At 35.4% G+C, this 21180-nt stretch overlaps 1 protein-coding gene across 3 annotated transcripts in view; it reads right to left on the bottom strand.

The window, feature by feature from the left end:
* LARS2 (leucyl-tRNA synthetase 2, mitochondrial) overlaps positions 1-21180 on the bottom strand; it is an 80516-nt gene that overhangs the window by 41175 nt on the left and 18161 nt on the right. For all 3 annotated transcript variants that reach the window (XM_030445726.1, XM_030445725.1, XM_030445727.1), the window contains 5 exons: positions 21116-21176; positions 12991-13080; positions 10353-10496; positions 3471-3578; positions 1794-1953 (listed from right to left, as the gene is read on the bottom strand). In XM_030445726.1, coding sequence (XP_030301586.1) covers positions 1794-1953; positions 3471-3578; positions 10353-10496; positions 12991-13080; positions 21116-21176 — 563 coding nt within the window. The remainder of the gene's footprint in view (positions 1-1793; positions 1954-3470; positions 3579-10352; positions 10497-12990; positions 13081-21115; positions 21177-21180) is intronic.

Raw genomic sequence — 21180 nt, 5'->3', positions numbered from 1 at the left:
TCCTGCTTAAAAAATTTACAAAAGGAATAATTTGACTCATTAAAAGCAACTAAGCAAAAAGCCTCAAGAACAGTATGCTGAGTGGGTAGGACAGTCTGCTTTTAAAAATAACTTCTTTCTTCCACCCAGCAATAATTTTTATGCTGGAGGCCAAAATAATACTGCCAGTTTATGAAGGCACACTTTATTTTGTTCATTTGCTCACACCCTTAATGTAACAGCCATAAAGAGATGGGATTACAAGCACAAATATAGAAGAATGTATGCACTATAATGAGATACTGATCAATTTAAAGATCAGATCTTTATCTCAAGTCTTTCACACTGACTAAACTAGAAGACCTACTAGATATTAAATTAACATAAATTTTGCTTGGCTAAAAGAAATCTAAATTTGAAAACCTGTTGCTTACTTCTATTTAAATACTAATAGCCTAAAATACAGAGCTGTATGCCAAGAGTAAAAACTATTACACTTTTAAGTTACTTTGCCATGCAACATCTTTTTTTTCCTCTCCTACAAAACATAAAAACATAATGTCCTCCTAATTATTTAAATGAGTACACAGTGAAAAAATGGGGTTTCAAGTCTATTCTTGTAACTTTTCTACTGAAAAGAAAATAAAATTTTAGTGTCAGTATTTATTATTTTTTTTAAATCTTGGTTAATGCAAAAATATGGTCTATTCAATAGTCACCAGTATCAGCCAATTTCAACTAAAGAATGCAAGTAAGTATATTTACAAGTAGCAGGAGTACACAACACTAGCTGAGTTATGATTCTGTGACTGTGTTCACTTTAAAGCCTCTTTTTCAAAGTCTTACTGCTGCCATTATTTTGGATTAAAGTTTTTTAAATTTAGCTCAACCAAAAGGTGAAGTTTATTGCTCTGATATGGCTTTATTAAGGTTATAGGAATGAAGCCCTCAAAAAAACCCATAAGAATTTCCCACACGATTCCTACTTCGCTGCTGTTAAAATCATATGTTATATTGATATGTTATATGCATATGTTATATGGATAATGAAGCCACATGTTTACCAGTGAGGAAAAATGAAAATACTGTACACCAGCCTGAAGTAGAGACAAAAAGTAAACTTTGTATTTACTCCTATAATCTTCATGTTTTCCAAACAACAAAAGAATAACAGGCCAGGGATGTTAAATAATGGCAGAATTGATGTTGGGAGCCTTGAGGAAACCAATCGACCCCAATTAAAGAATTAGCTCTTATTTTATCCTTTGTACCAGTCAGGACATGGCATGGGGCTACTCTGAATTTACTCCATTAGAAACGTTTATTAACTGTGGATCTGCACAGCAGAGTATTATTTTGCTGTCTCTCAATGATCTGCTTTGCTAATGATCTCTTGCCCTCTTTATATTCCCTATGGCACAAAGAGATCAATGTTGGTGCAGGAGTGGGTTCTGCTGTCTTTGTGCTAAAGACAAATTACCACATAGCCACAAGATTTTCCAGTGGGCTGAAATAGCCAGTATTGGACTATTCACTTCTGGTACATGAGGGAACTAGAATCTGTTCCATTGTTTTTATATAGGATGAAGTTTTGAAGACATTATAAAATGAAGAATCCTAACAGAGCTGCTGTTCATGTCTCTGAAGGCAGGACAGGCTTGATGTGACACTGTTTGACATACAGACACAAAGAATCAAAAGAACCTCTTCCCTCTCAACAGGAACAGCTCATGCTCAGATTAACACTGCTGATTCTAAAATTCTCTAAAATTATGATGTTTCTCAAATAGGCGACAGTACGAGGAAAGTATCACCTTTCCCTGGGATTAATTCCCTCTGAAAGACTTCCTTAAGACTGCTGTTCCCATGCAGCAGTCTGTGAGTTGGTAAGATATATAAATGGGAAGCTCCATAAATGGCTTCAGGAGTGTAAGTGTAAGCTGCTAGCTTCTCTTCTGTTACTTTACCATTAACCTGAAAAAGAGCAGAGAATATCTATGGTGAATTTATTTGTTTCTCCCCTGGAAGGCTGTGGTTTTTCCTTCCTTTTAATGCAACTTACAAATATACATTACCCTGTAGAAATTTTGAATATCAAAACCAGAAGCATTCCCACAACAGGGAGTTTCCAGAATCAAATTTTGACAAAAATTACTTTTAAGACTTTGAGAAAGTTGCTTCACAACCTTGCTGAAGCTTATACAAATATATTTAATACTTATATTTAAAAAATCATATGTAATATTACATTGTGCTACTGAGATAGAGGTAATCCCTTGTAAAGTAACCTGGAATCCTCCTATTCCCTTTTAATATTCATGTCCTGTTTCCAAGAAACAGAAATGAGATGTTACCTCTGAAATCTAAATTGAATTTAAGATTTTCTCAGCTACCACGCTTTCAACCGTATCTCTCTGATTAAGTCAATGCTGCAATTTACATATAGGAATAAAATAATAAAAACTGGCACAGTATTAAAACAACTGGACATAAAATGACAGTAATAAATCCTGAAGACTGTTTAAAAATTATCATCTAGAACTATCAGTGGACTCTGTGTTTTAGGTCAATTAACTGTGGAGTGTATGGAGGTCTTAGAAGGAGACTTTTTAAAAAGAGGTATTGATATACATTTTCAGAAACAATTGAAAAAAACAGCTTAAATGCAAAAATGTACTTTCTAGCATTGTGCAATTCAGGAGTACTAAGAAAGTTTAAACTGTTTTAATCTGAGGTGCCCAAAATTCAGTATTTTAAAATAAGAAGTCACTTTTAAAATGTTACTCCAGAGGAAATGAGAACAATAAAGCTTTGAAGCCCAAGGGCTGAAATTCCATCAGTCTCTGAAAATCTTTTGTCACTATCAGATTCAAAAGCATTTTGCATCTCTTCTGAAGGACTTCAGATCTTTCCAATTTTCTCTATATAATTATAATTCTCTTAAGGTTTCTCTTTCTTTGCTCTCCTTTCTTTCTATCCAGACTTCTCTGTAGCTCCATTACTACCTAACTGTCTGGTTTTCATTATTTTAATTACTGTACTTAAAAGAAAACATGGACAAACATCAGTAAAGTGGCTTGTCTGAGGTTAGGTTGGGTCTGACAGAGAAGGCACTGTGCAGAGCAGAGCCGAAGTCCTGATAGATCCCAGCTGACTTATGCAATGCCATTTACTCTTAGAACTGTTCCCCTGAATGTCCTGGCTTTCAGGAATGCTTAGTAGCTGGTATGTATTTTGGCACAAATACACACAGTCAATTTGCATCTAATGTTGCACTTGAACATACAAACCCTTTCTTGAAGAGGACAGCATGGCATTATCTCTTCAACCTACAAGTGGTATTCCTCAGGACCTGTGCTGGTCTGGGCACAAACATCTAATCATCTCTTATAGGTTTCAGGCTTTTCAGATCTGAAAATCCATCCCCATCCTGCATTTCAGGGGTTCTGGTTATCCCAGCCAAGATAGCAGCATTGCTATTTCTGACTTACCTTTAGTGAGAAGTCAAAAAAGCATCCAACACAGTCACCTATCCAATTTGCTTGCATTTCTTTTATACCATACCACTCAGGGAGATCAGATAACGCATCGAACATGGCCTGATGCAATAAAAGAAAGAATTGGAACATTCAGCTTTTGTAATCATACAAACTAAGACTTATAACTTACAGCAAAATGGTGAGGTGCTGGTCAAAACAAAGGAAGAGATGTTTTTATATTGCTGATGCCCCAAATACATCTCTTTGAAAATAAAATTAATATGGTGCAAGCCACAGGTACGGTATCTCTAACAAAGGTCCTACTGTTATTAAATGAGGCCTTATTCTGAATGGACTAAAACACAGAACAAAACCCTTAGATGAAAACAAACATGGAAAATATTCCCCATGGGTGTAAATTATAGGAAATGTAAGTGACCTAATGAGCTGACAAGACTACTGACACGTAAGATATGTCCTTGAAGGTATAAAGGCTGCATTTTGTCAGTTTTTCTAGACAGTAGCCTGGAGATAGCAGTCAGACAAAAGACATTTTGTCAGTCAGACAAAAGACATTTTCATGTCCTAAAATTTTGAAACCCTGACTTAAAATGGCAAAACATAGTTCTAGCTGCCTATCTATTTTTCATATTTCATATTGCTATATTACCAAGCACAATAGGCTGTAAAATTGAGTGGGGATCTTTAGGTGATATCATTCTGTAAAAAAATCCTAGAACCAAATCATAGCAATAGGGGTCTATATTGAACTAAAAAAATATATAGCACTATAATAATATAATAAAAGTATAATATGTTATGCAGCAGAGAAGAAATTAAGTGTTGGTTCCTTCATTAGCCATGATGTCCAACAGTCAACCTATAACATCCATGTATATTTCTACACAGCAAGAGATATACCCATATATTTATATATTTTCTGATGTGTGCCAGAGAAGCATAAGACTATTCCAAGTCAAATAAAATTTGCCTAAAGCAATTTGAACAGTATGTCTGTAATAAAAAAATATACAAAAAGTAAAGGAGAAGACATACGAAGGCATGGATAACTCAAAGCTCATCTCATTTATCACTTCATAATATTTCACACTTGTATGAATACTCCATGACTGTCCAAAATCTTTACTTTGGCAAAAGTACAGTCAGAGGCATAATTCACTGTGACAGATGGTGGATGTGCTGAACAATTACAGTTAAAATCTAAGAATAAGGCAACATGTTGAATAATTTTTCCTTCAGCTGTGACTCCCAACATAAAATGTGCAATCTACTTATTACCTCATTAATTGCTAACAACCTGCAAGGATGGACTGTAGCTATCAGGTGCTGCTCAAATGAGATAGTGGGTAATTAGATAATTAGTCAATATACATCTCACTCTTTTTCAGCGGCTGTGTTTTAACTACATTTTAAAATATTTTCAGAGTGAGATGCATAAAAGATACTATAAGGATTCTTTGTAAGTACTGCCACTGTGTATCTATCATTCAAAATACAACACAGGGCATGTCCTTTATAAATCATAATATTATACCACAACTTGGGATTACTATTGCTTTCTAAATCCTTATGAGTTAAATTAATTTTCTGATTAAATAAACGAATGGTAAAGTTTTGGAAGCTTTTAAACCATATTGTGAATTTAATCAGTTGTAGCTCACAATTGCAATTACACTATATCAGAGAATTGCAAATTCTCATTATTCTCATTAATTTTAGTGTTTCAGAGACTACTGAGCTTTATCTGCCACGAATAATCTACGTACTACATATATAAAACTACAGAACAATAACAAACAAGTGGAGATATATGTGGATAGAGATATATGTACACAATATTTGGATACATTCTTAGTAGAAATTTTACTTGTTTTATAAAGAATGAAATTGTGGCAATACATACAGAACTGGCTGGACACACAAGCAGATTTTTATAAACCCTCTTGCTTGGGTATCCATTCTAATCTACAGAACATTTTGCTGGCAGAAGCAGCTAAATGTGTATGTACTCTACTGAAATGGTACAGTCTATAATTGTTTGCCAGCAAAAATATGAAAAGTGCAATTTAAAATTAACATAGGAAGAACAGGGGCTGTGCAAAGATTAAACTTACAGATTCTGATTTGAGGACTCAGATGACTGTGCAAAAAAACCCCAACCTAATAGTAATTTACTGGTGCACACAGAAAATAATAACATTTACAGACAGATTCCTCAAATGAATCTGCCTACAGATTCAGTTGGGTAACCATAGCAACTAAATGTTTTATCTTAAACATTTATCTTAAATGCAAAGACAACAATTTGAATAATAATGCCATCAGTTAAGGCATTATGCTTATATCAAAGAAAAGAGTCAAAACAAAAACGACCATTAAGGTGTTCTTTAAAAATCCATAACAGCTGCTAGACCATTTCAAAAGTACTTCACTGTTTAAAAATTGGGTCATGATTACTTTATTACTTTACATAACAAAAATGCTTTCTGCTAAGTGATTAAAGCATAGTGAATATTTTTGCTCTTTGAAAAAAACCCATCATTGCCAATGATAAATTGCCATGTAAGCAAACACTACTTGCCTTAATTTTTTTTTTTCAAGAAAGGACTATGAGCTGGTGCAGTAACACTAAAGAAATCCAGGCAAGTTCACAGAATATTACTGCTTTGGATGCAACAGAGATCTGAAGAATAGTGTGTGTGTAGGAATGAAACACAGACCTTACAACACACCAGATGACTTCACAGCCCATTTCTGATCATGTAACTCCTTTTTGCTATTCGATTACCATTCCTAGTATTGAGTTTTATTAAGGCTGTGAGATACAGAAGAAAACAGAAAATTATAGATGCATGAAAGTAAGAGAGGCACACAGACAAGGAAGATCATCAATATGCAGAATAAATAGGCTAAATAGCTACAACGAAACCATCTGTGGATGTTCCACATTGGAAACAAGTTGTATGCATACACATTCAGCCATTATTGCTAAATGGAAATTTGCATGAAGAATTAAGGGAAAGCATATTCATATAAATGAATTTTAAATAGAACTTTATCTATGGAACATGGTTATGAAATACTTAAATTTTCGTCTAAGCCACACAAGAAAGGGGCTACTTACCAGAAATAAATCTTTTTTTCCAACATGCTTTCCTGATATGTCAGCTTAAAGAAACTCAGGGACAATTTCTGGAAGGAACAGTGAACAGACTTGCAGAAAGCCTTGTTGCAGAAAAAGGGCAAAGAAAGTGGAGCTTTCTGACATTTAGTCTGGAATTTCTGTAAACTTGCAACTCACCAAAGAAGTTGCAAGCAAAAGGTGACCAGAATCAAATGGCTTCCCCCATGATATATCAAAACTCATTATAACATGATGAGTATAAGTAGAACACACTGAAAGGACACTAACTCTCTCAAGTCTAAAAGTAGCCAAAGCAGGAAATAAAATACAAATCTTCCCCAAAAGATGCAAGCACTAAATTACTATCAGATAATTTTTGAGTTCTTGCCATTTTTTAATTTGAAGACAATAAGTAGTGTAAATTCAGTAGATAACAGAAACCTAGCCATACAACTCACTAGAAGCCTGATCCAGTTACATCATCCCAAACCTAAAAAGAACATCTCACACAAGGAAGGAATAAATCTGCTCTGTGCCAATGAACTTGTCCACTGAGATAGTCAGGTGAATTGTGATACAAATGCTGGCAGTATGGCTCAAAGATCCAAAAGCTACTCTATAGTGACAGAAGATGGAGACCAGAATTGTTTTGACCACACTTGACTTCAAAAAAAGCAGACTTGGACAGAAGGTCTTCAACAGGCATTTGACTCAGAAATGGGGAATGAAGATCTCAGGGCCAGACAAGTTCTAGAAGGGCAAACTTCTATTTCTATTGTTTATTTTAATGCAAAAAAGTTGACCATGGATTTCAAATTCTCAATCCCATTAAAGATAATCAGTGTAATGGTCTCTCAGGTTCCCCATTTACATGAGTCTGGCACATGGAGCACTGTAAGTAAACTTCACCATCTAAGCCCAGCTTAGATAAAAATGCTCTGTAATACTATAGAATCCTGAGTCTTGAGGTGCCTGAAAATAACTGCAGGTAAGTTTCTACACTCATATTCATGGTGAGCCCAAAAAAAGAAAAAAAAGAAAAAGTGAAGTGACGTTCATGGAGAAACTGGTATTATTCTAGAAATATATACGTTCATTGATAAACTGTCAAGTAAGGATGAAAGAACCTAATTGTTGTACTCATTTATCCTTAGAAGCACAGATATACAAAGTCGCTACATTGCAAAGACTTCCAAGAAAAGGAAGTTGTATTGGTAGTAGTTCTGGCCTATGATGTAAGCCAGGAAAATCACTTTATAGAACTTAATGTCTTTGACATCAAGAGACATGAAATAATCCTCCCTGCTGAAGTGAAGGTGTTATGATCACTAATGTCATCATATTAAAATCATACGAATGATTAAAGACCTTTAACTTCTTAAAGAGGTGCCTCTATCCTCCACACCCAGACAAGCTCTGTGAAATCTGGACTCTCTGCTCCAGCAACTGAAGTACTTGTCCAGTGTAAATTCATAGACAGTCTCCCTCCAATGGACAATCTTCACCTGCAGCTTGCAGTTCATGGGCCTCCAGAGCTGTATGGCCAAAAGAGTCTTCTTTAGAAGTAAGACACAACATGATATGTTATCTAGCCTCTTGTATCTTGAGAGAAAAAATGAAGAAAAACAGAGAATTCATTTATCTTAATCTTCCAAAGCATGAAATCCATCTAAGAGCAAATATTGGACTTAGAATAGCAGAGCCTTATAATCTGCTATTTTTTTTAAGGTTTGGGGGAAAAAAAATATCCCTCTACAACCAAATGTTTAAAGCCCTTGCCAAAAGAAGTGGAATGAGACTGTTCAAAATGTGCCAGAACCACAGCAACAAAAATGGGACTCGGCGGAGGGTGAGTAAAAAGGAAAATCCAAACCACCTGCTGATACTTGGTAGCATCTGTCACGGTACAAGAAGTGGGAGCACATGAAGACACTGCTTGCCAAAGCACTTGAGCTGGGAGCAATACAGCATCATTCAACAGCCTGGTTGTATAAGCTAGCATAGACCCTCCAGAGTATCACTAACACAGAACAAAATTTTGGGAAACCTTTACAGAGACCTGTAAAGTACTCAGATGTCCTCTGTTTAAAGGTTGTGGAGAGGTTGATATATATGTTCATCCCCAAATGAAAAGGAGAAGCAGCTCTCACTCGTGATGCTGCTAAGATGTGCCAGGGGTCTGCACTTTTGCCCGTCATGCAGGTAGGAGATATGAGGTGACAGGTGACTACATGCTGTGGAGACAAGTTCTTTCTTGTCACCAGCTAAGCCTACTTTCTGGAGAATGACACGTGGGAGACATGATCTGATGCCCTTTCTGTAAAGACATTTCTTAGCTAAGAAACTAAAGATGAATGATAAATCCTCCTCCCTAGAGAAGGGTGCATGTTGAGCATGAGGCAACCCATAACCCAAGGGTTTTTTCAAGGTTAAAGCAAAGCTCTTCAGTCTTGTCTTTTGGTCTTAAGGGTGGTTCTCCCGTGTTAGAGAGAGATTAAGTGAACAGTGGTTTGGTGCAAGCATGGATACAGCCCACAAACAGCCGTCATTTCCTACAACCTCTATAAAGAAAATAGATACAAAATATATCAGTAAAGGTAGCAACTCTAGTGAAGCTCCAGCTTCAAACTGGGAGAAACTGGGTTGGGGAAGACCCTGAAATATCACAAAGGTGATAATGAAATCTGGTAAAAAGAGCACAAATAAAAAGCTCAGAATGCTGTGACCATTTTTTGATTGTGCAGACATACTTCATTTTCCTTCAGCTGTAGCAAATGTTCCCTCCTTACTGCCAGAACAGGCAGCACAATCAGAAAATATGCATCTCAAGTACCTTCTCTGTGTATGAGGAATCAAAGCATCAGGCAGTACATCTAAGGCTTTTCTCTTCTCTATGAATGGACCTATAGAGAGACCTGGTTTTCTGGTCCCTAGATGATGGTGAAAATTGGTTCTCTTGAATCTGAAGCTCAGGTAAAGGGTTAGAGATGAGCTTTAACCTTTTATTTTATGTAATCTTCTCAATCTGTACTTGAAGTCTCAATACACAAAACACTTGGATGGAATAAAAAGTTTACCCAGACAAACCAGGAAATCAATACTTTCATCTCAGAGAGCATAGAGCAAAAAATTTTGTTGAAGAATTCCTAGGTGTGTCCCATCACAATCAAAATCTGAGCTCTTAACAAAAAAGGATGTTTAAATAACTTGAAAATATATTTTAAATTACAGATAATTGAATAGAGTATGAAGCATAAGGTCTAGATGATCTTCAATAAGGAGCGGTAAATCATAAAGAACTATGGTTCAGACATGAGGCATAGAATGGTAGGTGACAGACTGCACCCCAGTGCTTATATCATGCCCTTAAATGCAACAGCTTGACTAGAGAAACAAATTTCTAGTTCAAAAGAGCACAGCTGGACATGCAAAATACACAGGAATGCCCTTGATGTTGATTATGGGAAGACAATGTGTGAATTCACTCATTCACCTCTAATTTATGGTTTCTGATTTCTTAAAAATTTAATCCCGCACCAATTACTTAGAACATATAAAGATATGAAGAGAAAGACTACAAGGATTACAATTTTTATATACCCACACATACATAGATAGATTATGTACATTATTATACATTACACAAACCTGCACATATGAAAGACCACACTTAGCTTACAGAATATTTCTGGATGAAAAGTCACCTCTTTTAAGTACTAACATAATTTTCAAAAATTGTATTTTCATACCTTTGCATAAGCAGTAGTTTTGATAAACCACTGTTTGAGGTATTTCTGTTCCACTTTTGCTCCTGAACGCCATGAGCAACCATTGTCATCCACTTGTTCATTAGCTAGAACAGTCTGATCCACTGGGTCCCAGTTAACCAAGGCCTAAAAGAAGTTGCAGGAAGAATAAAAATATTTTCAGCACTTATTTCAAAACCAGAATCTTACTTTTCAGACACCAAAAGAATTATCCAGAATCATTCCTTGGGCTCCTGAGTTTTCTACATTTTTATGATATCTATTTGAATCTTCTCAGAACTCAAAAAAATGCAGTTGGCAGCCTTTGCCTTGATTGATCATGCTAGTGGGAGATGCTGACACCTGAATATTAAATAGGTTAAGTGTTCTAATTGACTGTATTGTACACTACATGGTCTGATGTCCAAGTAATAAAATACTAGCTGCATGAAGCATACACTTGTACTAAATCAACTAAGACTCAAAGTTGAGAAGGAAAACTGGTTCTCTTTTGAGGATATTGGATCAAATCTATGAACACACTGTGGAAGGTAACTGAACTGAGCTATATCAGTAAAATTATTTATATAAATAAATCATGCAAACCAAAGCAAATACGTATTTCAGAAATCCACAGCTGAAGCATCAAGTCTGTGAACATTTAGAACAGCATTTTATTCCTTCCATCTCTCACAGCCTTTTGACTAATATCCTACACCTGGGTATTAAATTAAATCCTTAGTTCCTACTTGTACATCATAAAGGCAACTTCTTGACAACAACAAGAGCCTCTGAAATTATGACCTCATGAAGCTGCTAAATGTAATTTACACAAAGTGAGCACAGTGCAAAAGGGCATACAGACCACAAATTATTTAGGTCTCCTCACCACACCAATGTAGACCATACGCTTTTAAGACAGGTTAGATGAGGTATCTGTAGCATAAGTATCAATCTCCAGGTTTGCTGTCTATGATTCTACCACAGTCTACAGATACCTAACCAAAATAGTCAATACAGTCCAGGCAGAAATTAATCTCAAACTAAATAAAACACCCATATCTGGCCAGGTCAATAACCTCTTCAACACATTGTTAGATCTGTCTTGCAGGAAGAAGAGAAAGGATTTTGCTACACTGAATAAAGATGCCCACTGTGGATCCTGCAGCACCCAGACAGACATTGTTAATTCTCACTAATTCCAGCTCCCAGACACACTGAGCCTGTGCCTTCCTACCAGGGAAAGTTCTGGCCAGACACACATACTCCTGGAACAGAGCATTAACTACAGTAACACTCACCATATATTGTTCTTATTGCCACAGTAAGGCTATGAATTATCTCCTTGTAGCCAAAATGAAATTGTAAGACAGGAGACTTTAAGCTGTATAAGCATACTGCCTGACAGATATTGCAGGTAGGCTGAAGACATGGGATAAATATATACTTTAAGTATATATGACTGTCTGAAGGGACACAGGTTTATGGGCTATCTCTGCCATCTGTTTCCTGACAAAAAGCAACTGGCTTATATCCACCAGAAATTACATGCCCTACAGGCTGACAGATGCTGATTTAAGTCCTCAAAGGATCCTTGACTTCAGGGGGAAGCAGATCCAATCCCTAGTACTCAAAGACCTCCAGGTGTACAGGGAGCCTGCATGCAAAATTTGTTTTATATATTGTCACTGCTTCCAGCCAAGCAGCAAGCGTTGCACTTTTCAGATTGCCTGGGCTCACTCATCAGGCAAACAAATTTACAGATAAAAATAAGTTTGTTATGGCAAAGCTAGGGGCTTATTTTTTTTAATTACAAACATAGAAATTAAAAAAAAAAAAACAAACAGCAAAAAACCATTTCAGTTAGAAACATTCACTAAACTGCAGCTCTGTTTAGGTGCAGCTATTCAGGTATTTTGGAACTGTGTTGCCTTGGCTATACAGAGAGTTGTTTGGAATGATCATTTAACATCCTGGTTTCACCTCTTGCTTAAGAAGTTAACTGAACCCTTCCCTACCCATATCAGATATCCTATCTACTACTTAAAAACTAATGTAAGGTCAATACTTTCTCAGTCTACCACAACAGAAAAACAGCTGTGATGCTCTTACTTCACCTAATACTTCTGTAATATTTCAGAGATCAGAAACAAGTCCAGGAAATGGATGGTTAGGCACAGAATCTCCAACAATCTTATCCAAATCCTATCAGTTCTGAGACACTATAACAGCAGTGTTATACAGTTAAATAATCTTTCTCCTGAAAAGACTCTTCATGACATTATCTTGTAAGTTTTCATGAGAAGTTAAGACCTACAAAATTCTATATTAAATCCATGAAATAAACTAATAGTACCTATATTCTGATCCTGCACTTCAGTGTAAATAACTGAAAATAAACGTCTGATTTGATGTGCTGCAATACTCATTCATGTTAGTTACATATAAAATTTACCTCTACATTACATTCAGTTATATATAAAATTCAATATATTTTGCAGTAATTTAAAGACAGTAGAGCACAATAAATACCACTCTACTTAATGAATGTGAATGGATGATCCAGAAATGTGCCACTGACATAGAGAGTGACTTGAGTTACTGTACCTGTAAAGTATTAAGTGGCAAAGTTTGTACCTACCTCTTTTTGATATACTATCCCAGCTTCAAAAAGCTTAAGAAAGAGATACTGTGTCCATTTGTAGTACTCTGGTAAGCAAGTAGTTATTTCCTGCAGATATGAAATAAAAATAAAAATTCATGAAGCTATTCTTAGTATTTTCTTATGACATTTTAACTTAAATAATTAATTCAGGAAGGTATAATATATGCCACAAAGAAAACATAAACACAATTTTGGGTAGTGTTTATAATAAATATATATTCACTTGTACACGAAATCATAGAAGAGAAGCTCTGAGTGGGTTTGATCTGTTTCCCTGTTAATGCGAAATATAAGAATGCTGCAAAATCAATGCAGATTGATATAAGAACAGAAGATTAGTGGAAACAACCTGGGAAATAGCAAAAGTAGAATAAAGTAGGACTCTTTCAAAGAAGTCATCTTAGCCACGTTGCCTTTTCCTCAGTTGCTCAGCAATGAAAAGCAGGAGCAGGGACAGCTGACTGTTCAGATGGAGCCGGGATCTGGCTGCAGACACCAGCAGCCCAGAGGGGGCTGCAGCTGGAGCAGGAAACACAGAAGGACAGCAGAGCACTACAGAGGAACCAGAGCTGTTGGCAGATAGAATGTGGAGGGTAGACAGCAGAGAATTTGGGGTAAGACTCTAAAATGCGGACTTGCAAGGGATATCTCACAACCAAAGGTCAAAGAAGGAACCATTTTAAATGGCACCCAGCTCAAGGTAGAAGAATACTCGGAGTTAATGTGTGGAGAAGAAGAGTCATGAAAGAAGTCAGAAATTATTTATATTGTTAGTAGGGAAATAAAGACAGATAAAAAATAAAAGACAACAAAGAAGAAGGGATGAGAGGTAAAAGAACAGAAGGTAACAATATAATAGATAGCATTTTCTAAACTTGCAAACATTTTATGTGGGAAAACAGTCTGCGGAGGCTTAAGGATTCCATGTGCACATCTATAGGATTATATGAAATCGTTTATTAACAACTTGCACTCACTTCTATAGAGAAGCCTTGTTTACACCATCATATCATGCAGGTGGCTTTGTATTCCAATTACACCTTCCATTCTCACAGAACCACTCTTCTCCAATAATTATTTTCCTCTTCTGTTGCCAATTAAGTTATCTCTTTCCCATTAGCTCGTTCTCAGAAAGCCTCTAACTAGGCCTCAATAACCATTAACCCAATGTGGCCTAAATTGAAGTAAGTCAGGATTGCTCACAACCTGTATATTTCTGAACTGTTTCCCCAACAATTTTATAAGCTTTTTGTGAATTCTAACAATTAAAAATGAACCTAGTTATCACCTGCTTCCAAAATTCCATATTTTAAATGTTTGTTCTTAAAAAAAAAAAACAAAAAACAAAACAATTGCATTTCAACTAAATATCTCCATATGTAAAGATGACTATAGGATTACTTGATTATAGTTTCCCAGTTTTCTGTACAGAAATGCAGTGGTTTACAGACAATGGATACACATAGACTTGTTTTATCCACAAATTTTAGAGTTTGGCCAAAGTGAAACAACTATGTAACTTAGTATTTAAACAAGTTACATCTTTAAAAGTAACAATAAATAGATCGCATCTCCCTCCTCAACAGACTTCCTATTTAATTTGCACTTGATTAAAGAAGAAACATTTCTAAAAACTTTGTTTGATTACACTTGCAGTTCTGGAAGTGGAAGATGACTCCTTCACTGAGGCTCAGATTTTAGAGTTACAGATTTGACATCAGGCCACTGATAAAATTTATTCCATTTGTAAATAGTCATCAACTACCTGAAATATCTTCAAATGTGAAATGTCTTTCACCCAGGCTTTCCTATCACCTAAGTTTTTCACCACACACAGCAGCAGCAATGTTATCTGCTATTGAAATGACAACTGAAACACTAGCACAAAAATTTTAATCTTTCTCTGAAACTTTATATTCCATAGATGAAACAGTGCTTTGAACTATGAATGACCTTTGAATAGATATGCCTCAAAAGTGTGTATAAGAGGCTTTCAAGAGCAGAAAAAGACATTTAATGGCAAGTTTTCTGCTCAGCATGTGATGACTTTGTCATGAACAACAGTTGCTTGATTAAAGCTCTGTGCTCTGCACTGAAAAACACACTTGATAGAAGTGATTTCCACCTCTCCAACACTTGATTTCCATCTCTCCAACTAAACACGATCCATTAATTTATTTTTTTTCCCCTACTTCTCCACACAGTGGAGTTCTTCTACCAGCGTGATGCCACTACAGGCAACACAGCTTCATCACATCAGAACCACTCCCCAAAAAAAACCAAAAACCACCCCCAGAGAGATGAGCCCTTTTGATACAATATAAGATTATGTGAGCAACAAGCAAACAGTTAAGTGAAGTGAGTTGCTAAATAAAAATAGTAAAATGGACTGCCATTTATCCTTTTGGTCCTAAAAGGAAGATATGTGTTAAATGAAACCGAAAGATATGATGGTTCTCAGTGTAAACAGATGCTCTGGACATGGTACAGGCCAACTCAGTGGAACAGATTCTCATGTCCATGCTCTTGTGCACAGGTAAATTGAGATTTTAGGAAGAAATGCAGCAGACTGTTATCAATGAAGAAAATGCAAAAGGTTACTCAAGCTCATCATTTAACTTTATAACCATGACAGTTTGAAGTAACACTTGAAGTTAACAAAGAAAGAGAAATTACATTACTTCCAAGTGAAATGAACTGCTGATGACAAGCCAGCAACACCTTGTCAATCTCAAAATATGGGGTTTTAGTTTGGTGTGGTTTGTTTTTTTCCTACCATTTAATACATTAAGGCTTAAGGTGAAAAGTAATTTTCCATGTATGCCAGTTCCTGACCTCGATTAAACAGTCTGGTAAAAAGTTTCTATTATGCTGCTCTCATGCTTAAATTAAGATGAATGTTTATGTTTCTACTTATAATTTAGGAGCATGGCAGATTCAAAGCACTTTAACAGAACTGATTTAACTCAGAAATACAAAAAAGGGTTTATAAATGAGTTTGCAAAATAGCATTATAAAGTCTTCTCACCATGCCAAAACCCATAATTTCATGTTTCCCTTCCATAAATTGAGCACTGGCATAGCAGTGTACATTCAGAACATCATCTCATAAAGCAGCTCAGTGAATATATATATATAAACAAAGTATTACCGTAGTTTCTCTAAAGATAAAATATATACTAAAAATTAGAACATTTTTATAAACATGAAATACATTGCTCAGCTGCTCACTGCATGTGCTCTTCAGTGCTCTGTAATAGATTTAGTGATAATCCATCACCTCAGCATTTCAGAATCTACTATGAAATGGTAGGGACAGCATCTCCTTCTTGCCTCCAGCCATTTTCCCTTTTCCTTTTGTCATCTTGCCAGTTGGAATGTATGATACTGTCACCAAAATGCATCATTATCATTGACTACTTTTATTGCTCCTCATTCCTACAAGAATGACATTCATAAAAAAAAAACAAACCCCAAAACATTAAAGCAATTAAAAGAGACCACCTTTAAAATTGGTCTGATTTTTAAAATAGCAGATATTGCCATGGAATATAAGAATATAAGAGAAACATCCCTATCCTTACCTTGGTTAATCCCTTTATGGCAGTACAGAATCTGTTCCTACGAAATGGCATTACTGAGGGGTTAGTATCTTTTTCTTTTTACAAATAAATTCTCAGTTTCAGACTAAATAGCAGAATTACAATCTAGATTGAACAGTTGCATGACTTGGGAAGCAACTGGTTTATGGTAAGGTTAAAGGGCTGTTCATTCCTAACAAAGTCTGATAAAATAACCCTGCAGCTACCAAAAATATGACAAAACTATCATTAAAGAATCCTGAATAAAAAAAACCCACCCAAACTGGATGGAAGGTTTTGGTCATTAATAAAAGAAAAGCTAATTTTCAAATTCCTTGCTTTATAATTCATCATTTCTTCTAAATCTGTTCCATTCTTAAAACTTTAGTTTATGTAGCTCTGAACCTAAAACAGTTTTTGTTTGGTTTTGTTTCTTTAAGAGGGTTACCTCTTCAAACTACTTTCATGGCTGTTTTAAAAAAATAAAGTAACATTTACAGGCTCAAAAAAATGTTTTATTTGTTGTAACATCCACCAGACCTTGTGATTCACACATAACTGGACTAGACAGAAGTAATTTCCTAGTTTACAGGAAAATTCATTAAATATAATAAAATAAATTATAACAAAACTGTAACAAAATAATAATTTTATTTCTAGCACTGCCTTGTGCTATTTTGAAGATAGCCATGTTGCAACTGATACTTATTAAAAAATTGATAGGGACAAAATGTTTGAGCAAATTTTTTTCAAAATCTACGTGGGAAGATTAAGCTGTCTTTTAATCTTTTACTTGCCTATTTTGGTAGTAAAGGGCATACACCACCTCATCTGGAAGCATAATTATTTGATTTTCAGAGGTTTAGAGTTAACAAAACTACATTTCTGAATTCCTTTGAATATTTGTATTTCAAAGACCCTCAGTTTCATGCTTTATTAGCTACAAACATCATGCAATGCCTGCATTTTAAAGCAAAAAAGTACCCTTGTATCAACATGTTCCTTTTTTAATTTAATTTTTATTTAATTACAAGTCGAATGACTGATTATCACTGATATGTGGATAAAAAGAAAATGTAACAGGTATTGCTTTATCTACTGTTAGTTTTATGCATGCTTAGGCAGTGCACAAGAATGACAACTTCAAAACTAAATAGAAAAATAGCTGCACAAACAAAACCTACCAGTTTTCTTTTCTTAATGTACTGAGCAGAAGGAGAGCATTACTCTTATGCAAAAAAAAAAAAGTCACTTTGCATGTGTCAATTTAAAAGACTAAAAAATGTTGGCAGTAGGAGCTACCTTCTAAAAGTTACAGATTGATAATACAGTGGTGAGCTGATGGCTTACTGGGAATGTGCATTCAGTCTGGCAGCACTCCTGAGCAAAAGGAAGACAGAACGTTGTACACTCTCCATCCTTTGCAGACAAGATGAATCTTGGAAAATGATATGCCTACTTCCCCTGAAGATCATGCTTACAAGCAGTGACATGCTGTCTGGGATTGTATTTTTGAGAAATCTGATCACCAGGAATGGCCAAAATGTTGTTATCTTAAAAGCAAAACATAACCACATTTTTTTATTTTCCAGGTGTTTTTAATGTCTCTCAGTGACGTTCCTTTCATCCTCAAATGGCAGCTTTTTAACCCTAGATCTGACAAACATAGATGTTCTTTTTTAAGTCTCTCCCCCAAATCACATTTTCACAATCATTTTTTTACTTGAGCAAAGTACTTACAGAGCTGTTTTATGCATTTAATTATATTTTTAGTTTGCTTACATCTTCTGTTTAAGAGAATAATTTCCATGTCTCTGTAACTTGGCTTCCTGAAATAATCTAATTAACTTTTAATAATGCCTTATTTGTGGTGCCTAACTGGTTAAGTAATTTCACTGACTGCTACAATGAAAAAATACTTTTGCATTTTGTTTTGCAAGACTGAGGGAACAATGAAAAAACCCCAGACAAATAAAGGAAATTTCTACTATCTCGGGTGCCTTGAGGTTTGTTCATAATTTTACCAAGCAATAAAACTACAACTAGTCTTCATATTCCTGGACAGGACTTTCTTAAATACCAGACATGACTTATAAGCAGTCAAGTTCCTCTACACATCTACATTCACAATGTATTTATAATGCACATTTTATTATTTTCCCATTTTGTTATTTTCCCTTCAACATTAGTAAAATTGTAAAGTTTACTTCTGTTTCCCCTGCATCACCTTGGCATGTACTCCAGGCTGGCCATAGAGGAAAGAGACAGTTAATATAAAAAGTTTGGACTTTAAAAATGCAATTCACCACACCCTAAAATAGGGATCTAAGGTAGGGGAATGGGTTTCCTACAGCATATATTTTCTAGGTACTGTGCTGTAGCACAATAAAGGAGCACAGTTAAGCACTATCAATGAAATAAATGAAAAGCAAACTGCTGTTTTGTATAGTAGTCTTTGTTAATTAGACCAACCCATAGGAGAAGAGTTTTTCTTGCACTTTTCATAGGAGTCACTAATGCCAGTGGGTTTTTTTGCATTGTCACAGTATTTTGCAGGCCACTGATTTAGTGCCATACAAGTATAGAATAATAATTAAAAAAAAATTCCTTACCTCAAAGAGCTCACTCTTAAGATAAGTACCTGCAAAGCACAGTGCATTGCTGTGCAAAGATGCTGGAACTGGCCAGGCAGCAGTGCAGCTGAGGCAGTAAGAAGCTCTGCCCAGCCTCATCAGCCTTGCAGAGAAGCAAGTTTTATCAGCCTGGAAGATTCCCTCTGCCACAGCTTAAGCTATTGCACTTCCAAAGGCAGCTCTTTCAGGGCCAGCTAAAATGCCCTGCAGCTGGAGACCATGCAATACAGGTATGTATCAGGCATCATTCTTTTTTTGCAATGAATAAACGTGTGTATTTCTAATGGTTACCATTCAGTTCACTCTTACCCAGTTAGTAAGGCAGGCTTCCCAGGTAAAATAAAACTTAATAAGCTAAGGAATGAAAACTCCAAACTTAATTCTGGGTCAAGGAACATATTTTTGTCTTCTTGCCTTTCAAAACCACAAACTATGTGCCCCCAGAGCATTTGAAATTATTTTAATTACACAACTGTTTAAATTAACTTAGGTGTATAGAATCAAAGCCCTTTTCCACAAGTATTCATTAACCAAATCACAGTTTACTGGATAAGTGAAAGTAAACCTCAAAGAACAAGCACAGAGATGAGAAATTACTTTCCCCCATATATAAATTCCTGCAATGGTTTTCAGTACTGCCAGTTCTCCACCTCTTTTTCAGAATGGAAGGGTTAAACAGAAGTCCAAAGACAGAAGTGAATTTTCTCCATTTTCTTGGAAGGTACCCTGCAACATTCAGTTCTGACGGGCTCCATAATACAGCCTACATGTATTTCACTGGTTTTAAGTATTGCTGTATTGCACATACAGAAAATCTCTGATGCAGAAACAGTTTTAAATATAAGAAAACCATCAAGAATGTGTGCAGTAAACCCTCCTCAACAAATCTTTCATTTTCAGAACAACTTTTTGGCTATCAAGGAACAAAGATCTTACTAAAAAGCCTTATACTGAAAATCTTGCCACATATATGACACAATGAAATATGGTTCTTAGTTCCATGGCATACAAATAAACAACTTCACATTCAAGATCAAAGCAAACAGATGGCAGGTCTCAGACTGCCAGAAAACTAATCTTTTTCCTTTTCAGATCTACAATATTGCTATAAAAATCCAAGATTAGCATCTCCATCACTCTATTCAGAATCATATTAAGGGGATAAGGAATGGTTATTGCTGAGAATATAAAGGTAGTGATTGACTTTGCTTCGTTGGTAAATGCAATAACCTTGCAATCTCTTCAAAAATTAATTTCTTTTCTATCTTGAAAATGACACTAGCTTATGTCTGATCATGTTGGTAGTTTTAAGTTGAAACCTGATTCTCAAGCATTACTATTTTAAATAAAAATTCTACTTTCCAAAATGGTCATGATATGAACACCTACAAAAATGCAGACTTATGCCTCAAATTTGGAATGCTACAAACAAACCACCATTTCAAGTTACTACCTTTAAGCCCTTATTATATTATAAAAACATAGACATGGAAAAAAGCACTCTTTCAAAATACATATACCTTAACACAGAGGCATGTTGCTTCATAAATATCTATTTAGAGTATAGCCTAACTTCTAACAGGGAAAATTGCTACTTCTGGAAGAGCTGAAAAAACAGAGAAGAATCCAAATGCAAAACTTGGTATTACTTTAAAGAAAATACAGATTCTCATAAACCTTGGACTATCAGATGATGTCAGTATGTCAAGAGTAAGGGAAGCTTGAAAGAAGCTCTATTTCCCACTTTTTACAAGAGTAATTTTACAATTTAGCAATTTGATCACTTTAATTGACTTCTGTAATGTTGTAAATAAAATGGTGAAATTCCATGTTTTGCAATCTTCCATCATACAATAAAACAGTATCTCTTCAAAAAGAAAATCTTACCCTTTCCCATGTAAAAGACAGACCCAGTGCATCAAACTGTTCTCTCATGTGTTGAATATTACTGC

This window comes from Calypte anna, chromosome 2 (assembly GCF_003957555.1).
Source record: "Calypte anna isolate BGI_N300 chromosome 2, bCalAnn1_v1.p, whole genome shotgun sequence".
Taxonomy (NCBI): Eukaryota; Metazoa; Chordata; class Aves; order Apodiformes; family Trochilidae; genus Calypte; species Calypte anna.
This window is presented reverse-complemented; position numbering and strand designations above follow the sequence as displayed.